We start from the raw sequence: 22,993 nt of genomic DNA, 5'->3' as shown, positions 1-22,993 counted from the left end.
CTGTCAAAGAGGGCATGGAACAGACTCACCTGGGGAAGTTACCTGGAGGAGACAATTATCTAGAAAAGATTTAGAAAGTCTTCAGAAAAATACTCTGTAGGAGGCATATGCTGACTGAGAATAGCAAAGCAACCAAAGAGGGGGTGATGCTTTTGCTTCCTCCATCCCTGGAGCCAGCTCACCAAAGGCAGCAGAAGTGCTCTGCTTTGTCTTTGAGATGTCTTCAAGTGGCTGAGAAAGCTGGTTTGCCTCTGTGCTGAGCTCTTGCTTGAGCAGTGCACCAAACCCCACACCACAGCAGGTGCAGATGAATTTCTTGCAACACTGCTGCCAGGCTTCTAGACCAGACTGAGATTGTTGTCTCAGTACCCCCACAAGCTGTCAAATAAAAGTTTGCTGTGGTCACTGAACCAGTAAGGCAAAGCCTCAGATCACTGCAAGCTCTCTGCAAAGCTCTTTCCTGTTAGTTAACGCCTGTCCCTGCTGTCAGTCCTGTAAGAAACTAACCATTTCCCTTCTTCCAGGGCAACTTCTAGTAAGTTCAGTCCAGAATTGTAACACCCCATGTAACCCTGTGAAGGAAGCTGCAAAACTTCACTCTGAAAGTGTCGCTCTTGCTCCCAGATCTGTTCCTGACCTCTCTACATTTATTTTACGTGGGTGTGAAATTCTCTTTGACCTAATTACAATTCCCACTTGGCATTTTGGTGCTGGAAATTTAGATGTAGAGCTGCTGAACAAAAAGTGTGTCATATGCACTGTGGTCACCTCTGCCTTTCAGAGCAGAAATGAGCAGACAAGGGCTGCAGGCACTGAGATCATTTTACATTTAAGCCAGTGTTTAAATCTCCTAATAGCCCCAAGATCACACGAGCTCAAAGCCTTACACCCAGGATTAACAGACCTCCTAAATATAGGCTTGTTGTGGCAGGGAACGTGAAAAAAAAAACAACAGAGCCACCGAGAACTGTTCTTGAAAAACATTTATTTCTGTAATGGGTTTATAGTGCTGACTCCCAAGCCCCAGTACAACACAGTTTCCCCCTACACATAATTCTGGGGACAGTTACCTTTGATGGAAAAAAAAAAAAAGCCATACAGGGAAGCCCCCCCAAACTAACTGTGCCCAGGTTATCTCTGGGCCTCTGCTGCTGAATGTTTCATCCCAGCTGGGACAGAGCTGCCCTGCTCTGTCCTCAGTCACAGCTGCAGGATGGTTCACTGCTTGAAGGCCCCACATAGCTGAAGATGTTGTGTTTAACTGCAAAAAAACCAGGGGGAACATGGGCAGAGAAGGCTGCTAGGATTCAGCGGCTGCTGTTTTTGCAGACATCATTTAAAAAGGAAATCTATGCATTTCAGTTTCACCTCCTGAGCCCCCAGCTTTAGGAAAGTCAAATACAAACCCAGAGACCAATGTACGCAAAATAGTAAACAAGTGTCCAAACATTTCTAAGCCCCTCAGTTTACTGTGTCATGATACCTCCAAAAAACCACAAAACCCCCACATTCGGATCACATTGGATCTTCTTTTTAAGAGGGAGGGATAGAGATGCAGCACACAGAATAGCAACTGTCAAGCAATGTTTAAGGCAAATTTATTCCCACTTATTAAGAGTCAAAGAATTTTTTTGTTTGTTTGCTTTGTTGTTTAAGCTGTTAGGTAACACCTCAGCTGGACATCTAAGCTTAGACAATTTAATCAAATTTTCAGTGAAGTCAACTCAAGTTGATGTGAGCCTAGAACAGCAAAATATATTATTCGCAAGAATATCAGTCAGAGCAATTTTTTGAAAAATTAAAATAATCGATGTTTAGAACTCCCCCAGAACTTTCTACCCTCAGAGACCAGGTTGAGCCCAACTAAAACACACAGACATGCACGCATACGAAGGACACAATGGCAAGCGTCTACAAACACAATGCTGAATAGGACCAAAGCAGAGCCAAACCTAAATTGCACAGATGTGAGGACACAGACAGTTATGAGTAAAAAAATGAGGAAAAAAGAAAAACAGAACGCCAGAGAGGGATGTTTCATGAGATGGAATGGAAAATAAAAGTCCACTGTATGCAAAGAAAGGGAGTTCTTAGGTGCACACACAGAAAGCTGGGGATTTCAGTTGCCTCATCTCTCAGTTGTGTTAGTTTGTTGTGCCTTTCCCTCCCTTTGAGATCCAGGTGGTGGTGCCAGGAGGTTCATGCATTTACTCAGTCTGTGCATCATAATTAGCCCCCCCTGCTTTCTTCAGCTCGTTCTTGATGTAATCCTCATCCAGTTCTTTGTGGTCACTGATCACAAATTCTTTGGCAAAGTTCTGCAAGAGATAAAGAAAAAGCCTGTTAAAAAAGGGGGATATTCGTCCCAGTACCTGAGTAAAGATGGGTTATCTAGCTTCCATGGCTGTATGAACTGCATATCCTTATATACTATGGGAGGGGTGATAAACAGAAAGCTGTGGATAAGACAGAAGACTAGTGATGGCAAAACCCAAGACTTAACCTGGAAAAATTTTTTGTTTACTTCTACAGTCACCAGCTGCAAGCCCCAATCCCACCCTATGCAACAACTCTACTAGCAGTAAATGCGCAAGCTAGTTTAGGTCAAGTTTCCTAAGTAGTATGCAAACTAAAAATCTCAAAATTGTTGACCTTCAAACTGCCACTGACCCTCAGCATGATTTGGGGCAAGTCACTAATCCTGTCTGTGCCTTTTTGAGGACGCCTTCTCCTAAAGAATGGAGAACAGTGCTACACCATAGCACATTACAGTATCACACCCCACCAGCTGACAGGAGGATGCTTCGATTAAAGACTGAGCAACACACAGATGGTACCAGGAACAAATAAGACAACTTTATTAGATTCACTGACTGCTCTCAACTATCCAATACGTATCATGGCCAAGCAGGCTGCTGGCGTTGTTAAGACCCCACTATGCTCTGTGGTCTGATGATCCAAAGTGACCTTTACGAACATGCTTTATTAATACACTTGTGTACTGCAGGGCAGCTACCTAGCTGCTTGAATGCTCTTTCCAACTTATGGGAGCCGGGCAAGCCCTAGGCAGCATGCCGTGATGCAAGGTTGTGAACAGATAAAACCTTTTTCAGAACAGATTGCCATGAATGGGATCCCACGGAGTGCCATGGCAGTGTCACTACAGTCAGGGATTTGTTCCTTTGTGGAGACTGTTCCTGCTGCCTCACAGCAAGGGTGGCGTGCATGTGTGTGCACAGGCATTGCAGCAAACAGGCACATTTGCTTCTTGCTTTAGCATTTTCCTTCCCTTCCTAACCACAACTGAAAACACCACATGTGTCCTTCCCTTCCCCACATCCCACAGAGATTTTAGACAGCATGGAAGAGACGAGCATCCATTGCAGTCTGCAGGGCCAGGGACAAACTGACGACAAAAAACGTGAATTAAAATCCCAACAGCCCTGCTGCAATGTCTCAGGAAAACTGCAATGCCTGGCACTCCCTGGGCAGCGAGAGCCCTGAAAGGTGGCAGAGGCTGCCTGGGAGAACGGGGCGATGCTTTGAGAGAGAAGCAATCATCTTGTCCAGGTCTCCCCGACACTGGAACAGCCCCAGCATAACCGTGGAGGGGGGCTTCTAATTGGTTTCAGACTCCAAGCCATGGGAGAGCTCTTTATTTGGCAGCGTCTCAAGGGTCTCAGTTTGGGATCACAGTCGGGTAAAGGAGGGAGTGGAGAAGGATTCAGCTTGAAAGAGCCTTAGCACCTCTTTCATGCTGTGGAAAAAATGGAAAGGAGAGTAAAACCACTCCCTCCCCCGTGCCAGCCTCCCAGGCTGCAGCTGATCCTGTTTCACAGTGTAGGAAATCCTCACTGCTGAAGAGTTACCTGGGGGAGGGGGGGGTGGAAACCCAAACTTTGAGCAGCTACGAGAAGCCTTGTCTGCTCTGCTTGAGTTTATCAGCAGCTAGACAAAGTCCTAAGAAGTAACGACTGCTTCACAGCACCATTTTGCTCCGCACTCCAATAGTTGGCTTTTCTGGTGTGAGGACAGACATTACAGGCACTCATCCATGTCTTAGCAGAGTTCAGGGAAAATGGGAAAGAAATGGTTTATTTCGAGAAAATAATCCTTTTTTTTTTTTTTTTTTAGATAGGAAATTAAGTGCCAAACTGCCCAAAACATCAGATTTGGTCATGCTCACAAGCATCCTACTTCCAGACCTCCTGAGATCTCTGCAAAGCTCAGCTCTTGCTAAGACCAAACAAATGATTTTCAACTATTTGATGCTCACTGAGGTGAGATACCTACATGATTTTTTCAGTTTCTTTTCTATACGCTAACAGGTTTAACAAATTTTCCGCTATGCAGATTAGCCAGGACTACCCAACCTGACTGCTAGTCTTTGCCCTAACTTTAGTGAGGCAGGCCCATAAAATCATTTCTGAGAGGGATTCCGTGAGAAGTGTGTGTGTTTTATAAATGCAGGGAGGGTTTCCTTCAATGCCCGCTCTGCAGAATCCAGCTGATTCTCAAACTAAAACTGCAAGTGCACTCATGCATGAACAGAGGGAAAATTAAATTATATGTACCACAAAGTAACTATACTTACTCAAATGTCTTCCCAACTAGACAGTTACCCGGATGATTCTTGGGTGATGATCTGTGGGCACCAGCCACTACTTCATGTCAATGCCACTGAGACACCTTGCAAGGTTCAACCAATCTCCCCGTAGCAATGGGTTATGTTCCGGGCCACCCTTAAATATCCTCTTAGCTGACTGGGCCACCTCCTGTGTCAGATTTGTACCCTCAGAGTGCAATCTGGGTCATTGCTATTAATAACTCTTTGCTTTGCTCCTTTCTGCTGTCAGGTGCTGTCAGGGGCTTCTTTGGTTCTTCACACTGGTTCTTACCCACCACAATGTCTCATCAAGCCTGGCCCCAAGAGGAGAAGATGCTTCTGGTGAGTTTGCTACCTGGAACTCCTGATTTCAATATAGTGCTTGACCCTTCTTCAGCCATAGCCTCCCTCATCACTGTCAATTCACTGTTTTAGCTCTCTGGGGTTGAGCTTTTGTTCAGGGTGCAAATCATAAGGTGAAGGGAGGCATATACATATTTTAGAGACGGTTGAAACTGCTTCCTGTGTCACCAGGGCAGGACAACAGGAGGGACTCCGGCTCTCACCTCGGGACATTGGGCACCCATGATCAACAGCAGCACTTTTCAGCCGAGGGCCATCTTATCCAGAGTTCACTCTCTTTTTGTGTTCAATTCCCCATTGAAATGGCCATAATGTGAAACGACTCCCGACTGATTTAATTGTGTCTCATGTTAGCTACACCAGGCAATGGTCCTTATTTGGCATGACTGTCATTTGCAATTATAAATAACCGACCATAGCAAACCAGCTCCTGCAAAGCACCAGGAAAAATCCTAGCTTCAAGCAGCTAACAGCAATGCCAACAGGCATCCGACTTCAGCCAGAGTTCTAGTCTGCCACCAGATTTTCTTTCTGCTCTTAAGAGACCGGGGTGGGGTAAGTGCCTGCTTTCTCTTCTCTCTCACATGCCAGTATCTAATGCCCTTCAAGAGGATTGCAGAAGTTACAGCCGCCTAAGGCACTGTGCATAACTCTGATGCTTAGACCTCTGCTTTGCTGACCTGCATCTTTATTTCACATCCTCCACTTCCTTTTCTCTTCTCCTCCCCCTATCCCCAAGCTTTTTACAACTGCACAAGCCCTGAGAGTGAATTCTAGTCATTGTATTCACTGCAGAGTCACCAGCAGCCCACAGATAACAAAAACAATGATGCCATTTATCTTTATCACTGTCACGACATGACACTGACCACAGTCTCTTTGCTTTTCCTCTCAAGTCATTGAACACAACATAAAAAGTAAGATTTACTCATGGTTCTTCGATACACCTATCCGGCATGTGCTTCACTTTGTGCCTGAGCAGCACAGGGTCACAATTTTGCAATCCAATCCCCTGTGTCAACCTCCATGTGACACTACAGAGAGAAAGGGCTCCAGCCATGCATGTCAGGTGGCAAAAAGTGAGCCTGCACCCCTCTTCCTGGGAAGCATGAAATCTGTGCAGCAAGCTCAGCCCAGCCTTTCTCTTCCAGTCAACTTTATGGGGGGGAAAAAAGGGTGGAGTAGATTTTCTTCCTATTCCAGGCCCTGAATGTTTAGCATATGGGGCCATAAAACTTCCCGAAGCTGGCCAAGGGAAAATCTGTCTGGTGTAGACACTGTACCAAAAAGGTCTGTAGAGACCCTTATAAATCCCAGCATGGGTGGGCCTGAAGCCAGAAGGAAAATCCTTGTATCATCTACAGGCACTTGGGTTCTTGGCAGCTGGGGACAGTGCCAGGTAGCTGTTGAGCAGCTTCTTGCTGTTTTTATTTACACTGGGGCTTGCAGCAGCCTCCACTGATGTTTGAAGTCCTCAGTTCCACTGTGCTTAATGTCACCCCTCCCACCTACTGGTCACCTCATTTTCAGTGCAGATGCAGTACAGAGGAGATGATATCTCCCCTGTTTCTGTTCCAGCATGGTATGAGTCCTTGACCTGGGGTCATGGAGAAAAAAGGACATGTCCTACAGCAGCGGCAGAGATATGTTCTAGCCTGGCTTCTCTGGGTACAAGGAGAACTATAAAGGGACAAGCGCCTATAACAATACAGCACTGCTGCCCTCCACTCTACTCTGGCTACAGCAAACCTGGTCCTGTGATCAGCTGTCAGAGTCCAAGCTATCAGCAAAACCCCTCTCTTCAAATTTAGTCCTTGCCAATTTTTACATGGACCAGTTCCAGCCACTGGGAGAAGCCAGCCCAAACCTCTGGCAAATGCATCTCTCAGCAATGGGAACTACATTTCAGCTGATCTGCAAATTCTATCTGTGCTGCATCCCACTGGAAAAGTCACAGGGCTGTATGTCAGATGTGGGGTGATGAGAAGCTGCTTGTTCTGGCCTGAAGAAGTTCCTTAGAAAGTTACCACCTTCTCTAGACTAGGACTAGGAGTTCTTTAAATTCCTTATGTGTTTGGTATGGTCACTGCAATAAACCAGAATAGGAAAACCAGTCAAAACCCCCAGTTCTGTTTGCATTCCCAGCAGGATTTCACTCACCCTTCTGAGAAAGACTCTCAAAGCCACTGCGACATAGCCATTACTGTATGAGTCTAATTTTCTGACTGCCTCTAACAAAGCTATTAAACCATCTTCTGTTTAGGCCACCACTGCACTAGCAGGAGAAACCTAACCTAACCATGGAGTTATACATGTTGTATCTGTCCCAAGACCACAGACAGTAACTCCGTAAGGGGGTCCTCCCTTAGGAGGTACCAGCATCAGTGCAGTGAGGAACCCAGAGGAAAAGAGAAAAGTGAACAAAAAAAAAGATCTGGCCATCAGCTCCAAAGCAGGAACTAAGTAAATTCGTTGACATCACTAAAGCCAGGCAAATTCCTCACCAAAAAATAATAATGAATAAAATGCCGCAAATATTTGCTCACAGAAACAGAGCTGTTTTACCCTGCATATGATTTAGGCAAATAATAGAGCACATGACACTGTGGGGGCAGGAGTGCTGAAGAAAGCAAAGAAGAGTCAAAATTCATGGAAAATAAGATTGGGCAATCCCTTTGCTGAGACAGCCCTGCGGAGGAATTCAGTCCCGTCAGGAAAAAGACCTCCACGCTGCCTAAAGAAAGGTTAAAATCTCCTGATAGGAAATGCAGTCATGAAGGGCAATAAGTTCACAGAGAGGAAGCAACAGTCAGAGGGAAACCAAGTCCTGTTTTCAGTTTTTTGGCATTTACATCAAAACCGGACCATTTCAGCACCGGCTGCCACTCCCAGCCCCACAGCCGTTGTGCCTGAGCTTGCCCTTACTAGAGGAAAAGCACGGTAACATCATCCCTCTGCCCCTCCTCAAAATGAATGGGCCATTCACTGCAAGGCCTGACACTGTATTGAAAACCCACAGCTGCCAAGTTTCACCTTGCAGGAATTTTTATGGCTGAACTGAACCTCATGCTGGCAGCTGCTCCTAGCCATGACAAGCAGCTTACAAGAGCCTTGATTTCCGGGCCTCTGGAATAAAAGTGGTCAAAACAAGAGCCCTCAGAGCCCAGAAAGTCTCCTGGATGGATTTGTATGAAGGCTGAAGGAGCCACAGCTTGTGCATATAAAGGAGGTAAAAGGCAAAACCATCCTTACTGCCAGGGAGGTAAAACACGAGCTCAAGACCAACTTTGGATGATCTCATTTTTAGCCAAGTAGAAAATACGCCCAGAGCCTTTCCCTTCAGCTGGTATCTACTGGCATCTGGGTACAACCTTGGCACAACAACCAGCGTCTCGCAGCGATCAAAGTGCAGCCGTGCCGGGGGGTCTGCTGCATGCATGGCTCACCGCAAGCATCTGCCAGTTCACCCACATGCACAAGGTAACACTCACTGCTGACAGCAAAATACAGCCTTGTACCTGAAGTCATCCTGCCTTACTGTCTCATAAAGTTCCCCAGCTGTTAAGTTTAGATCATTCTAGATCTAGGTTTAGGCTGTAGCCCAGAAATGAACTACCAAATGCCTTAAGCAACAGTCTGCAAAGCATGGGATGTTGTGTGCTACTACCCCCCACCCCTAGGTCTGTCCTTGGCCTGGGCAGAAGCTCAGTGGAGAAAAGACGGGATGCTGCATCACCTTACTCCATGTCTCCATTTACACAGGAAAGTCTCCACACATTAGTACTTAGCTATACCTTTAAGAAGATACAGATAACTACTTGTTCCCCATCCTGGCCCTACTTCTGACCTGTTCTCAGCTGAACTACTTGGATGAGGTCACAGGCTTGATCCAAGATTTCCAGCTGAAGTAAAGAGGAAAGGATGGAGAATAAACAGCCGTGAAAGAAAGCTACTGAATGTTCCTTAAATACAAAATGTGGTTTTCTACAATCCAAAATAAACACAATAAATGCAAACCCCGTTCTCCAACAACATGAAAGAGGTAATAAAGATAATCCCAAACAAGCCAGAAGATCTGATTCTCAGCTAGTACAGATCAGAACTATGGCGATATGCACCAGATGAGATCCCCTGTAATTTTACAGTTATTACAGTTAAAAGTCAATTGTTCTTTCTTCCTGAGAGATTTTCTGGCAACCACCTCCACTCACTATCAGCATTTCTTCCCAAACCACCTCCCTATAGATTTCACAGCACCTGCTCCCCCTTCCAAGGGAGGAATACAAAAATGAGGGCAACCCAGTTCCTCTCCTTGCTTCATAATATTTCATCCTTGTTCACAAGCCCATAATCTACTTTTCAACAGTTAATATCTCTTGTGTTTTCCGTATGGCAGGTTTCTAGGAGACCATGTAATGATCACCATGTGTGAGTACTCTTTATTCTACAGATGCAGCATGGTGGGTTTTGCTTGCTAGGCAGTATTCAAGCTGACTGTCTTTCACTTTGAGTGTCTCGGCGGAAGTACAACGTTCCTTGGCATTTGTTCAGCTTTGAGCAGAGCTCAAACGTAGCTCATCAGTGCGTCTACAACACAGAAGAGAATATAAAGCAGGCCTTCCCTCACGCTGGAGCTTTGGTCTAAATAAAGAGCCACAGTTAGCTGTTGCAAATATTACAAGCTAGCGAAAGCCCTTCAAGTTTTACTGAGGGATGTCAGACTGAAGAGCTGCTGTTCTGGAATCCCAACCTATCACTTCTGTAGATCACAAAATAAAAGTTAACCGCTTTACATAAAGCCTCCTTGCGCCATACTTCCTTGGAAGGAGAGACATGTTGCACAGGGTAAGTGTGCCTATGAGCCATGCAATGCCACTAAAGCTGCAGAGACCCCAGCCGCACCAACAGCCGAGATTCCCTTCGGGGTTTGTGAAGAAAAAAAATCCCACTTTAGGGTACTGCTTATTCCAAATGATGAACCAACACTGAGTCAGATTTGTAGTTTTATCATTACAGCAACCAACCAACTGCATTTTTCTATGTATAACTCACATCTCCAATAATCTCTGTAAAAATCGGCAGCAGTGGGGTGACTGGGAACGTACTTGAAGGTCGAGAGAACCAGTAAGAGTGAAATAGCTGTAGGGTAAATTCCCTTCGCTAAATTTCAGTTTGACTTCCTTGTCAGTTTTTGTTTTGACAGATTATCTGCAAGTTTAAATGCATAAAAAGAAGAGTTCTGCTTTCATCCCACTCCACTCAGAGGGATTTAGTTGCACATGTAGAACTATTCAAAATAGTTGTCCAGATAATTTCTTATGGAAAGGAGATCTCCATTGGCATTATGTTCAGAAATCGGTGGGTTATAGACATGGTTGCTCAATAAAATTGCATTAAGCACAAGATGTATTGTTTTCATATTTTAGTATAGATTAATTGGAATACGAAATTCTGACCTGTTCAAATACAAAGTTGGCTTTTAAGTAACAGCCAAGAATGGTTAATATTCCACCAGATTATTAACTTATACAGACTACTAATCAAAGATGAAACAAGTAAAACTCTAAATTATATGTAACAGATCTGGGGGACAGATCTTAGAACAGCACTCAGGAATGCTATTCAACTCAACAGGAATAAATTGTCTAAACATATTTTTTAAAAAATCTTGGGCTTAGTGATTCTTATATGAGTCATTCATTAGTACTCTATAATTTAATCTTCAGCTACAATTACAGTTTCAGCTGCTTCACATGAACAGAAATTTGCTGTCTCTTAGGTGTAATTATGGAAGTTTCTTTTCAGAGTGGACCCCCTTGCGTAGCTGTCATTTTGAAACATTTAGCACCAGTGCTTATATTCTGGAAGTATATGAATTTCTTATATTCTTCATGCTTTTTTTTCTAAATATAATCTTCTGTAATGTACAAACTACAAATGAATTGAGGGGGACTTCATTTTCATCCTTCATGTTGTCCTCTTGGGAGATTTCTTTACATAGGCAAGAACACAGTTACTGAGGGAGATGATTTCAGTGCTCAGCCTGTTCTCCAAGCGCATAAGACCATTTCTTTTCATTTCCAGGAGAGCTGGCCCTTGGTTTAGTTTAAAGAGCTAATCTTGCCATCTCCAGAGGAAACATGCTAACTCTTAGCATCCTCTCCATTACAGTCAGCTTTTCAGCAGCAGTTCTTTGCAGCCTTATGCAGTTTTCTTCTCTTGCTGCTGTTCCTTGTTCTCCCTCACTTGGCCTGAGCCTGGAGCCCAGCAGAGCAAGCCCAGCTCAGGTCCCCTCAGAGGCCCTGACAGAGTTAAACGATAAGCTCAGCTGGGGCAGACAAATTCAAGTGAAGCCCTTCCAAGGTACATACTAAGCACATTTCTCTTTTTCCCTGATACATCAGAGGTCTAACAAAAGACTATTCAAATCTAGTTAGCTATTAAGAGCTGTTAGTTAATTGGTACTGATAGGGACTTCAGACTTTCGTTGATTAGGTCCAGGAATTCATTGTGCAGACACAAAAGGCCTCAAGAGAAGTTTAAACAAGGGTGTGGCTTTTTCTGTTTAATTTTACCTGGCTAAATTAATACTGCCTTGTTCTCTACCATTCAATATTATTTCCACATCAAGGAAGGCGATGTGAAACATCTTAATGGTGACAAGGAGGGGAGTGCATATATTCCCTCCTCGTGAAATAGTTGATAGCCTTAAGCTCAAAGGTGGTGCTTTACACCTGAGCACTCAAAGGGCAGATGTTAAGTCTTCCTAGTAAGAAAACAGGCAATAGGAAACTGTCTTCTTTTCAAAGGATTAACTGCTAAATTGGAGGATGATCCAATCCTTCCCCCTCTCCCCTCCTGCTGGTGTTTGTAGAGCCAAAAGTGATGAGAACTGGCAGTTAGAAGCAGAAGGAAGAGGTTACCTGTACTACTTCTTTGACCAGAGTCTTGTCGGTGCCAGTTTTGGCTCTCTGCAGGCCACTGACATCCTCTCCAATCCAAGTGATGAGGGCAAACTTGACTCGCTTGCTCATGGCATCGCCGGTGGTGAATCGGACAAAGCCGAACAATCGAACATCATCTGGAAAGACAAAGCAAAAAGGATAAAATTATTAAAACCAGAAACATCCCAAATGCCTTGCCATTTTCTAGGGTGAGACTATTGCTCTCAACTTAAAGACCAAGCCAAGGCACTGCTCCTGTGTTACAATACCGTCATTGCTCAGGGTTAACAGGGCAATCCATACTGGGACGCTGCTTGTATGCCCTTGGCTTGCAAGGTTCACTTTGGCAGGGTTGGGTCTGCCTCTTCCTGGAGTGTGCCGAGTTCCTCGGAGAAAACTGGCTGTGCTGTCACCCCACACCACACAGCGTGCTGCTAATGTTTGGAAATGGCTAAAATGCAGTCAAGGGGCAGTTCCAGAGCACAGAGCTAACCCCAGTTACACATTCAGCCAGATCATTCATCTGCAGGTCACTGGTCAAGAAGGGAAGAAAGTGATTTCCCAGTGTCTCTTTCTTACAGGACAGCAGGATTAGGGTCACATTTTACAACATATACCCAGAAACTGGCCATCGTGCACATTTGATCCTCTCCCCTCCTTCCCTTCAGCAACATTTCTGGCTCACTTGTAGTACGAATTTACAAGGAGAGGAGAAGAAGGAGCAAAAGAAAAATCTGCAATTACTTCCCCAGATGTGCTTTTCTACTCCTTCTGAAGCCCTGTTAGACAAAGGCCTTGGATTTTAGAACTGTTCTGATCTTTGTTTCACAGCTGGCTTCTGCTATATCATGCCAGACTAGAGTTATTTAGTCTGGCCATATGTGTAAAATCCTTGTAAAATCCTTGTCTCGAAGACTTCGTTCCTTCATTGCAGAGTGACTCACCAACCGAGGCAGCTGGACGCCTTCATGATCACAGGCACTTAGAAAGCATGTGATACCATCCACTCGTATCCCCAGCCTCGGTGGCATGCACGATGCCGGAGCCTTCAACCAGGATTGTGCAGAAAAGCAGAGCAGATGGACAGTTGTGCAATCATGGAATATACCTAATCATAGCTACTTCATCTGTTAGAGGTCACCCCAGAGCTCTTAAATGAAATGAGATGACTCAAAATAGAAGAACAAACTTGCTGTTTGAAAAGAATCATGTTAATCCTGGTTACGCTTGTTGTGACCAGTTCAACATGCTTTATAGTTATTTGCTGTCTTGACTACTGCCAGGTGAAAACGCAGGCTCCAGGTGTACTAACATTTGCCAACATCCCCATCAGTGGATCCGTTACAGCATGCTCTCTGAAGAGTCAGGACAGCCCCAGGAGCTCTGGGGATAGGGGAGAAGCAGCTGTAAATTGCTCATCCCCAGAAAATAATCTGCTAGAAATCAATGCAGAAAAAGTGGGATGTTCTCGGAAAGCTGACAGATCTCACAGCTTCTTTAACGCTTTGTTTTGCCATAGTGGGAGTAGAGACAACTTCCCCTTGGTAAAAGACGTTTTTAAGTCTCAAAAAATCCACCTATGCTCTCCCTGTTTTGTTCTCTATGTAGTTTTTTGCCACTGACAGAGTACTACTGGGGAAAACTGGAAAATACGTGTAGGGGTGTGTGTGAGCCAGTATGGTGTTTAAAACAAACTCACCTGAAGATTTCATGAAACAAAAAAAGCTCATATTCAAAGGAAAAATCCAGATGGATCTTTGGAAGGAGAGTGAGAGTCATGTGTATCAGCAGTGCAGGGAAACAAAACTTCTCTCTGAGATACCCTATTACTGGCAAGTACAAGAAATGCAAGGAGAGACTCCTGGTTCTGCCAGTAAATCCTCTTCCCAAGATTGATTAGAACCATAAATGAACCGACAGCCAGGAAATACCCAAGGTGAAGAGAGACAGTAAATCCCCTAACGTTACTATTAACAGTTCTATGAAAAAACCTCGCTTTCCCAGATCTGACAGTAAAGGAGGCCACACTCCACTAGGAACTGTCCTGTGGTTCCTGTGGGAACACGGTGCTAGAAGGCACTTTAATGCCACCAAGTCCTGGCCTCTACTACACCGTAACCATGTCACGGCCCTTACCATGGACCCATCACGCTCCACCTTGAGCATGTAGGTTTTTCATCCCTGCCCTTTCTCCCAAAGGCATCCTGAAGACTGCTTTGGAACGTGCCCCTTTACTATTAAGATAATGCAAGAATATGACTGGGAAAAAGCATCATAGCAAGGAAGTCGAAGGAATTCACCTGCCAGCATGAACTTTAACTTGACATGTACCCACAGATCACTGGCAGCAGCAGGATTTGCTTCTCAGCAGAAGAGTTTGAGTGCTGCCCAGCGCTGCCTGAAAGCAGCTGGATCAGCAGCACTGTAGAGGGCCAAACCCAGCAATTCCATGTGGGCTTGTATCTATTAGATCACCTACTACTCAGTGACTGAGCAACTCTTACTTCATCATGCTAAGTCCCAATAAGTTTAATACGCAACTCAGGGGCTCTGAGTCACCATCTGGGCAGAATTTACCTGGGGCTGGTTTACTTGTGGGGGCTTGAAGGGTTACACCCAAGCTGCGTGCCTTCTCCTCCTGTCTCCCCACAGAGGTTGTATCCCCACAGTAGGCAGAACACGCTCTTCAGCCACCACGATTTTCAGTCCAGTGTATTTAATGTAATCTACCAGTATGTGATGCTTTAACTTGATGTGCCAGTTCTGTGAATTGCAGCAGCTGAGGAGCATTTCAGCAGCTACAGATAAAGCCAAGAGGGAATGTGAACTGGAGCCCTTAGCAATTAACATGTCTCTTTTCCTAAAGGGCAACAGGGACAGATGTAGAGGTTTTTAGCACCAGTTCAGCCTGGGTATGAGTCCCTCCAACTGCAGGTCAAAATCCCTCAGCCAAAGTCGTTCAGTTTCACAATTAGCCTGAAGTATGTTCAGAGCGATAACGGGATCAAAATGCAAGTTCTTTTATGCTCCCAGATTTCCGCTTTCACAGTTAATCAGTTCTACCCTGCCAGATCACCTCGCTACGCTGGAAGTCATCAATGCCATCAGCGCCAACTCCCCTAGAAATCTCACAGCATTAATATACAAACACACCCCACTTTTCACACGAAACCACTTACAGTGGCTTTAGGAATTGAGGGGGGTGGGGGGGGTGGGGGGGGAGGGTAATGGGGGAGTCTAACAAATCATAAAGAGTCAGCAGATTTCCTCTGAAAAAGGAAATCCTGCCTGGCTCTACACAACCACCTAGTCACTAAGCCATGAATTTCAGGGCAGAGAGAAGCAAATAATAGATCTGTGTAGAACAGAAATAGCAGCTTTATTTCAGAAGATCTCACGAACAGCAGAAATTAACATTAATTCCTACTAATATCACTACTCCTTTAACTACGGTTGTACAGCATGACAAAAGAGCTAGACAAACAATGAAAAGTACAATGAATGCCTTAATGAGCATCACTTATTATTTTTCTCCAAACACCCTACTTATCAGTAGGCAGGATTTTCCAAATATACTGATTAAGCTGCCCTTGGCTATGAAAGCTTGACGCCGAACCGCAGAGATTTCCTTGATGGTGTTGTCCTCTTTTTCATCCACTCAAACCCTTTGGTTCAGCTGTACTAAAAAATTCCCCATTAGATTAAAATGCACTGACTCATCAGTAAAAGATACTAGCTGCAGAAAAGAAATACACTGTCAAAAGCTTCACAGTTCTTAGTCTTACGGTTCCGAATGGCCAAGCCAGAGACATGCCAAGATGCTCCCAGCTTCACCTGCCTGCTGAATCAAGGTCACTACAGCAAGGCGTCGATGCAATGATCTGCTTTTGCGTTCTGTCCAGCAATGAATTACTGATTGTGCATGAAAGGCCTCCTGAAGAGTTACCTTGTTTGTTTCAATTGGATTAATTTTAGATTAATTTGTCAATTTTCCACCTCTTCAGTCACCCCTATAGCCACACGGCTAGACGTGCAGACAGAAGACTTTCCCTACCTCGTACTACCCTGTTTTTTCCCTCTTTAACCCTGTACTGGAGCTGCCTTGCACCATGCAGACATGTTCATTAAGTCATCTAAGACAAATACAAAATGTTTGACCCCAGGACCACAACCACAGGGCATGCCGCAGCTGGGGCACCAGACCTTCTCCATGTGACCCGGGGTGGGTGACATGAGTACAGGGTACTCGGGACACAGTGCAGGGGGGGGATGGCCCCATGCTGGCTTCTCCGCTTTCTCTGGTCCAGTGAAGCCACCAGCAGCATTTCATCAGAATGAGTTACTGCTATCCCAGGGACAGTGGTCCTGTACCGCTCTCTCTCCTGGCCCGGACATACACTGCAGGGCTGAGTAGGAGGAAACAGGGGATCCAGCTAATCTTTGTTCCCCTTCCCTGAAGGAAGGAGTGGTTGCGTTAGTCAGCCAAAAGTAATGGCCAAGCAGGCCCCAAGACAAAGGGCATGCGAAAGGTACAACCTTTGCCTGCTGTTATGCCTGGCACAGGACGGTAACATGCAGACCCACAGCCACGCTATTTTAATTAGGCATCACAAAACTAAACTGAACGCGGAGTTAGTATTTCAGTGCAGAACTCGACCTGGTGAGTTACTCCCACAAAAATTAATGAGAATATCCTCTAAAACGACCTCCTGTCATTGCAAGGGACAGCCTAATCCACAGCTCCAGCTGGCAGCCAGGAGACAGCTATCAAACACATGTCACTTCAGCTGACCCTCCCAGAGCAGCACTTTCACAGCCAGCAGGGAAGGCACAGGGGCAGGGAAACGCTGCAAAGGCAGGGTGAAATTCCCATAAGCCGCCCATGGCCCCAGGTCTTCCTTTAAATAGATACTAAGGGAAAACAGGCAAGACAACACTAAAGAGGAAAAAACAAAAGCAGTAGGAGACTGATTTACGAAGCCCATTTTAGCAACTTAAGATGTAGCCAAACACAGATAAGTACCTATCTCATTACGAGGCCTCATGCATTTTTACAAATCTTTCCTACAACCTAAGGTGCCAATGTAATCTCGGTGATCTCTCAACTCTTAGCTCCTACATTTTATATGCAGGCCAGGCTTTACAGGACAATTGTCATAAGCCCAGAAGAGCTTGCATTTGTCTTAGGAGCCAATTCCATTTCTATTTTCTTCCTAATATTTTATGTCAACCAGAAATTATTTTATAGGGTATTTATTTCAGACCAAAGATTTTCAGTTCTTCCTCATGCTGAATGCACAGTGTGGTTTTGGTTTGATCTTTTCAGACACATGAATAACTATCCCATTTCATGCTGTCATTGCAATTATTTATCTGGACTGGGGCTTTCCAAATGAAAGGCTCATTATTTCTTTTGTTAGAGATGCATTGAAAAACAACTGTTCACATATAGCATGGGGAGGAAACAGAGTCTTCCGACCTCTTGGTTACTTAATGGCAGAATACACGCGTTAAAAAAACCCTAAAGTAAACCACGGGTGGAGACAATGCAGTGCTCTGCTGCTTTGTAACACGGAAACTGAGGCAAGTTGTCTGGTGCAGTCAGGTATTACTGACACACACAAAAGTTTAAGCGGATGTTTTTGACAAGACTTTTCATTCAGTATCTCAGTCCTACGTCATTCTACTCTTCTCAGCAACAGCATCGCCAGCCCAGCTATGAGACTTTGAATTTAAAAAACAAAGAACAACCCAAGAGCCTTCATATCCTTCCGTACAATAACCTTCAACTCTTATCTGTGTTGCTAGCTTGAAATCCACCAGCTCAGCTGCTTTTTTTGACAGTGTACTGATGGCACGTACTGCTAAACACCAAATTAATGCTACATCTGGATCCATGCCATCTGTACAGGCAAGAGCTGTAACCGTGAAGCAAAATGGATCAAAAGCCTTGAATTAAGTCCCTATTTAATGCAGAGGTAATCTGCGCTGCTAAGTCCAACCAAAAGAGTCCTCAGCTAGAAGACACAGGGGGTGTCTACACTGTGTTTAATGACAGCTGGTGTCCTCAGCTTTGGTCTCCAGACTCTTTGGGTCAGACAAAGACCAATTTGGTCACGTACATTGGTCACGACACAGGACGGCAAGAGGAAGTGTCACCAGCTGCCACCTCCTAAATAAGGACTTTACTGTGTCTGTGGTTTAAACGAACCTCCTTGGCTTTACTTTGGGACGGGCTGGAGGAGTGGCGTTCATACATCTGGGGCTGGTCTTACTGCCTGAGACTAAAGCCAGAGTCTACCACCTCCCAGCCAAAGTGTCTGAGTCACCTTGTGGCCTGACACAGACCTTGACAGCAACAGCATGAAACTGATAAAGTGAAAGTCCAGGGTTCAGCCCGTGTTTCAGCATCATCCTGGGACCCTGAACAAAAGGGCGCTGAACAAGCTTTTCTTACCATGTTTTCTTCTTTTAAGAGTGGCAATTGCTGCCAACAAACAGTGGGATGGGAAAAGGAGGATTGATTATGTAGTTCCTTAAACTTTTCTGCTAGTACATCAAGCTTAGGAAAAAGCTTAGGAAGAAAAAGCCTGCACCCCAGGCTATGTAACACATAGGTCTGACGTGCAATACGTATCGGACTGCAGAGCGGTGAGAGTAATGAAACCTGCACAAGGTAGACGGGCTGCAGCAGCAGTTCCTGGTTCAGGGCACGGGCCTCACTGCCCCAGGAGCTCAGCACCTCTCTGCTGTGTGTTCCTTCAGTGGCAGCTCACAGAGGGTTGCTCCAGAGCTGGTTTGCAGAGAGCCTGCTACTTCCATTAACAGAAGCAATTTCAGTTTCTTGCTTTTCCCTTTGTCCTCAGCCACTCTTGTTCCCTGAGGAGGTTTGTAGAATCAGTAATGGGTTGGGCCACAGTCTGCATTAAAAGGGTTACATATGGGGGAAGAAAAAGCAAAAATACGACCTTGCTACCAACAAACCCCCCCAGCCCTTCCCAACGTCTGTTGCTGCACAAGGCAGGATATCCACCACAGGCAAACATCTTCCAGACCGGTACAAAAGACCTTCTTGGTCTCGGAGCCACATGAATTAGCACACACTGACACCGCCTGCTCTGTAATTCAATGCCCTGGAGGGAAGTGACATGTACCACATGCTGAAGGTGCTTTTAATAAGAATGGTTATTAAAGAGAGCGGGGGGGGGGGGGGGGGGGGGGGGGGGGGGCGGGACGACACGGACGACACAGATGTTTGCCACTCAGAACAGCACTGAAATGGATGGTGCAGAAACTGGAACAAAGCAAGCTCTGACGGAGGGGCTTGCTGACACTTTGCATGCTGAGGTTTTCAATTTCAGCTCCCGCTCTCACCTTCAACCACCAAATTATACTCAGCTTCTACCAGAAGCAGCTGCAGTACTTTGTTGCTTTCAGGGCAGTGTTTTTCACAAAACAGGAATTCAAAACAAGGAAGGAAGTTTATTCTGATGCCAGGTTTTTTAATCTTTGAATCACATTTTCCAAAGCTGTTCAAACTGATAGTAGCTCTTCTCCCCTCCATCAAAATGTAGAAGGAGATGGGGTGTGGACCAGGAGGGAAGAAATGCAGCAACAGGAAGGAATAATGTTTAGCAGCAATTCCCATCTCTTCCTACTCTTTTTTACTGACTTTGTTTAGTAAAAATATTCCCACCAGCTCTACTTCATAGTAACATTTGGTACCTTTCTTCCAGATGGGAAGGAAAGCTCTAACTTCACTGGATGCACAAGCCTTGATTTCTGACTAAGTCTAGTGGTCCAGGCGAAGGGCTGCTGCACAGATGGAGACATCAAAACTTGCATCCCTTCCTTCCCCAACTGCTGCACCGTAATTCAGGGGTGGAGGAAGATCCTTTCTAGCACTTCACCAAGCACCCGGTACCTGAATTTGCCTCGTTCTTTAAGCCTCCAACAACTGGGCTCCAAAGGTATGTTTGAGGACAATCTCTTGCCCCTGGTCTGCCAAGGAGCATGCCACGGAAGAGGGAAAGAAGGAAGAGGGAAAGGGAGCAGTGGAGCAGCTCTAACGCTAACCATAGGACACAGTCTACCCCACAGATGCCCTTTATTTAACCCTTACTTTACCGTGCTTATGCCTAAAATACTCAAAATTTCCTTTTTGCTGTAAAAATGCTTTAGTACTGGGGGCAGAGGCCAGCTTGGCACTTTGTAGGTATAAAACAAGATTTCCTTAAACTTAGTCTGTTTTAATGCCCTGTTTATAAATAAGGGTTTGGCACGTGCAAGGGATGGCAAGAAAACAAAACTGGCCACATTCCAAAGTGCAATATGTGCCTCCATTAATTGTTATAAGCATCCTACCCAGCCCAGTCAGTGCCTGCTCTCTGCCAAATCCCCTCTGCCGGCTGCTTAGCCACTCAGTAAGAGTATTCTCTTTGCTACAGAAGGAAAGATAGAAACTGTTCTTGAGAGGGTGCCACTCCAAGCGAAACATTTTAAAAAACAGTTCAGACAAAATAAGACATGGACTCCTTAAATCAAGGAGAGAAAATAAATGGGGAAGGTTCCTCGGCAAGCCCCAGGTGTCTGGAGCCACTCTGTTATCTTGGCGACAAGAAGAGATAGAGAATGTGGCACGCAGATACTGAAGCCGTTGACTTCCTGAGAAAACTGCTAACCCTTCAGATAACGCTGGCATGAACTTCAGAAGTGCTGAGCCCTGGGTATGCTGGGTACTTGTGTTGCCCATTAAGAAGAGCTGAGCGGGAAGGAGCTCTTGCAGTACGGGATATCAGCTCTTCTGACATCAGCTACAGGACAATCCTTTTCAGTTTTGAGAATTTTCCTGCAAAGGTCTCAGGAACAGCTGGAAATGAGTAGCTGGGTTAATCCTGGTAAGACCCCACTGCAAATGTCGTAGCAGAGCAGTCTACACCGTCTTGATTCAGTAGCTGCTTTCAAAGGACTAAAATGTATTTTTCTCCTGTGATACTCATTGACTGATCAGGCCAATCCTGACCTCATTTAAGTTACTGGAAGTTCTCTCCTTCAACTCGGTAAAATACAGCCAAGCCCTAGGACTTGACAGACGGATCTGGACAGGCACTGGCGATTCAACAAGCTGTGGGGCTCTGACTACAGTGCCTCCAGGACTCGCTCCACCTTGAGACAGGAGGGACTGCTCAACACGCAATTCCTTCACAGTACAGACGTGCAATTCTAAAAATACAGGTTAACCATAATACTTGATTGTAGAGTAACTAGGTGAATGAGGAAGACTTTGTTATAGCCCAGTATTAGTTACAACTGCCTCATATCTCATGTCACTTGGTGTCATGGTTAAACAGCAGCCAAGATAGGATGAAAAACTATTCAAGCCTCCCCCTAGAAGGTTTTTTTTTGAGAAAAATCAAAGCCCACTTCTGTAAAACACATCAAAAGTTAAGACGCGATGAAGTTAAATACCCCTCATATCTGCATTTTACCCAGGCTTTATTCCTCCTGTTAATGTTCTACAAGCGACAGTTCAACAATCAACTGCCACGTTTAAACCCCGAACCACAACTGTTGCGGTTGTGCAATGCCACATACACGATTGTTTTCAGCTCTGTATTGTTCGAGCCGGTCTTTGGCATAACCACTCTCTTCTCGGGTTTCATGTTCTTAAAAAATCCCAGCAAGCCTTCTAAGTGCAGTTACTTTTACCACTATGGCTATGATTTACAGAAGGTTTTTATTGCAAAATCATCTGTATGACTGCATCTTCTTAGCCACAAAAATTGACTCTTTTTTTGCTTTTAAACTGCAGCACTAAACAAGGAGACCATTGCTAATCAAGAGTTTTGTCTTGTTTCTATCTGAAAGGCAATGGAAAATTGTGCAGAGTGGGGAAAAAAAGCCCAAAGGACCTCAAGTCTAAGGGTGAGACAAAGGACTGGGTGGACTACGGACCTCAGTGCACTCTGCGGCAGCTGGAAACCCAACCATGCAGGACAGGGCAGGCAACGGGGAAGCAGCAGCACTAATTCCAGTTTACCCAAGTTTTCTCCCATCCTCTGCCCCCTCGCACCAGGGCAACAAGAAACACCAAAAGGTGCCAAAGCAATCAAGATGGAGCTTACCTGTGCACTTCCTTTTAAAGGTTTCATAGTCTACCCCTTGGTCTCCGGGAACGATTGTAGAGCCATTGTATTTAAAAGTCACCCTTGGGGAAGGGGAAAAGAGAAGGGGAATAATACACTCGTAAGTCACTCTTGGGGAACGGGAAAAGAGAAGGGGGAATACTAGACTTAAAAGTCACCCTTGGGGAAGGAGAAAAGAGAAGGGGAATAATACATTCAATAGTCACCCTCTGGGTTGGGGGAAAGGGAAGGGGAATCATATATGTAACAGTCAGCCTTTAGGAAGGGAAAAGAGGAGATGGGGAGGAATATGCTGTAAAAAACCCCCAAGCATCCTTTAGGAAGGCGGGGAGAGGAGAAGGGGAACAAGGGCTGTAAGTCACTCCGTCGGGAGCGGGTAGAGAAGCAGGGGGATCAGAGAGCTGCGGTGCCTGGCCGGGAGATGCCGGCGGCCACCTACCAGTTCACCTCGGTGGCATCGTCCCTGACGAGGTTGTACGCCTCCCTGCACGCCTCCTTGTCGATTTTGGTGGCCATGGGGGCGGCCGCGCCGGGGAGGGGGGGGGAGCGCGGAGCGGCGCGGAGCTGGGGGGGCCGCCGCCACCGCCGCCGCCACCGCCGCTGATGCTGCCGCACCGCACCGCGCAGCGCCGCGCAGCGCCCGGCCCGGCCCGCCCCGCCCCGCCCCGCCCCGCCGCTGCCAATGGCTCGGGGCTGCGCTGGGCCGGCCCCGCCCCGCCCCGCCCCGCCCCGCCCCGCCGCTGCCAATGGCTCGGGGCTGCGCTGGGCCGGCCCCGCCCCGCCCCGCCCCGCCCCGCCCCGCCCGCCCGGCCGGCCCCCGCCCCGGGGGTGATGCAATAGCCGGGGCCGGGGGCGGGGGGCGCCTGGCGGCCGAGGCGACGCCGGGGCGCTGCCCGGGCAGGGGGGCGCGGGGCTCGGGGCTCGCCCCGCCGCAG

The 22,993-nt window shown here is 46.1% G+C and overlaps 2 protein-coding genes across 17 annotated transcripts in view; one reads left to right on the top strand and one right to left on the bottom strand.

Moving 5' to 3' along the window:
- Positions 1-22,993, top strand: part of KLHL36 (kelch like family member 36) — a 97,777-nt gene that overhangs the window by 54,965 nt on the left and 19,819 nt on the right. For 5 of the 16 annotated variants that reach the window (XM_056361172.1, XM_056361165.1, XM_056361168.1 and 2 more), the window contains 4 exons: positions 4,135-4,280; positions 4,857-4,948; positions 19,650-19,883; positions 20,361-22,009. The gene's annotated coding sequence lies outside the window, so the exon portion shown is untranslated. Of the gene's footprint in view, positions 1-4,134; positions 4,281-4,856; positions 4,949-19,649; positions 19,884-20,360; positions 22,010-22,993 lie in introns of those variants that run through there. The other 11 variants (XM_056361177.1, XM_056361166.1, XM_056361173.1 and 8 more) reach the window with 6 other exon arrangements.
- On the bottom strand, positions 966-22,705 carry COTL1 (coactosin like F-actin binding protein 1). The gene is made up of 4 exons (XM_056361183.1): positions 22,498-22,705; positions 22,038-22,120; positions 11,893-12,050; positions 966-2,318 (listed from the first exon to the last, which is right to left on the bottom strand). The coding sequence occupies exons 1-4, from the start codon at positions 22,572-22,574 to the stop codon at positions 2,208-2,210; spliced, it is 429 nt and encodes a 142-aa protein (XP_056217158.1). The 5' UTR covers positions 22,575-22,705; the 3' UTR covers positions 966-2,207.

The sequence above is a fragment of the Falco biarmicus genome, chromosome 15 (genome assembly GCF_023638135.1).
Source record: "Falco biarmicus isolate bFalBia1 chromosome 15, bFalBia1.pri, whole genome shotgun sequence".
Lineage (NCBI taxonomy): Eukaryota > Metazoa > Chordata > Aves > Falconiformes > Falconidae > Falco > Falco biarmicus.
This window is presented reverse-complemented; position numbering and strand designations above follow the sequence as displayed.

Excerpts from the sequence above, each read along its gene's own strand:
- COTL1 (XM_056361183.1), bottom strand. The coding sequence starts at position 22,574 with ATGGCCACCAAAATCGACAAGGAGGCGTGCAGGGAGGCGTACAACCTC. Across the intron at positions 22,121-22,497 it reads GATGCCACCGAGGTGAACTG|GGTGACTTTTAAATACAATG; the intron begins GTAGGTGGCCGC and ends CCCTTCCCCAAG. Across the intron at positions 2,319-11,892 it reads TGGTCAAAGAAGTAGTACAG|AACTTTGCCAAAGAATTTGT; the intron begins GTAACCTCTTCC and ends TATCTCTTGCAG.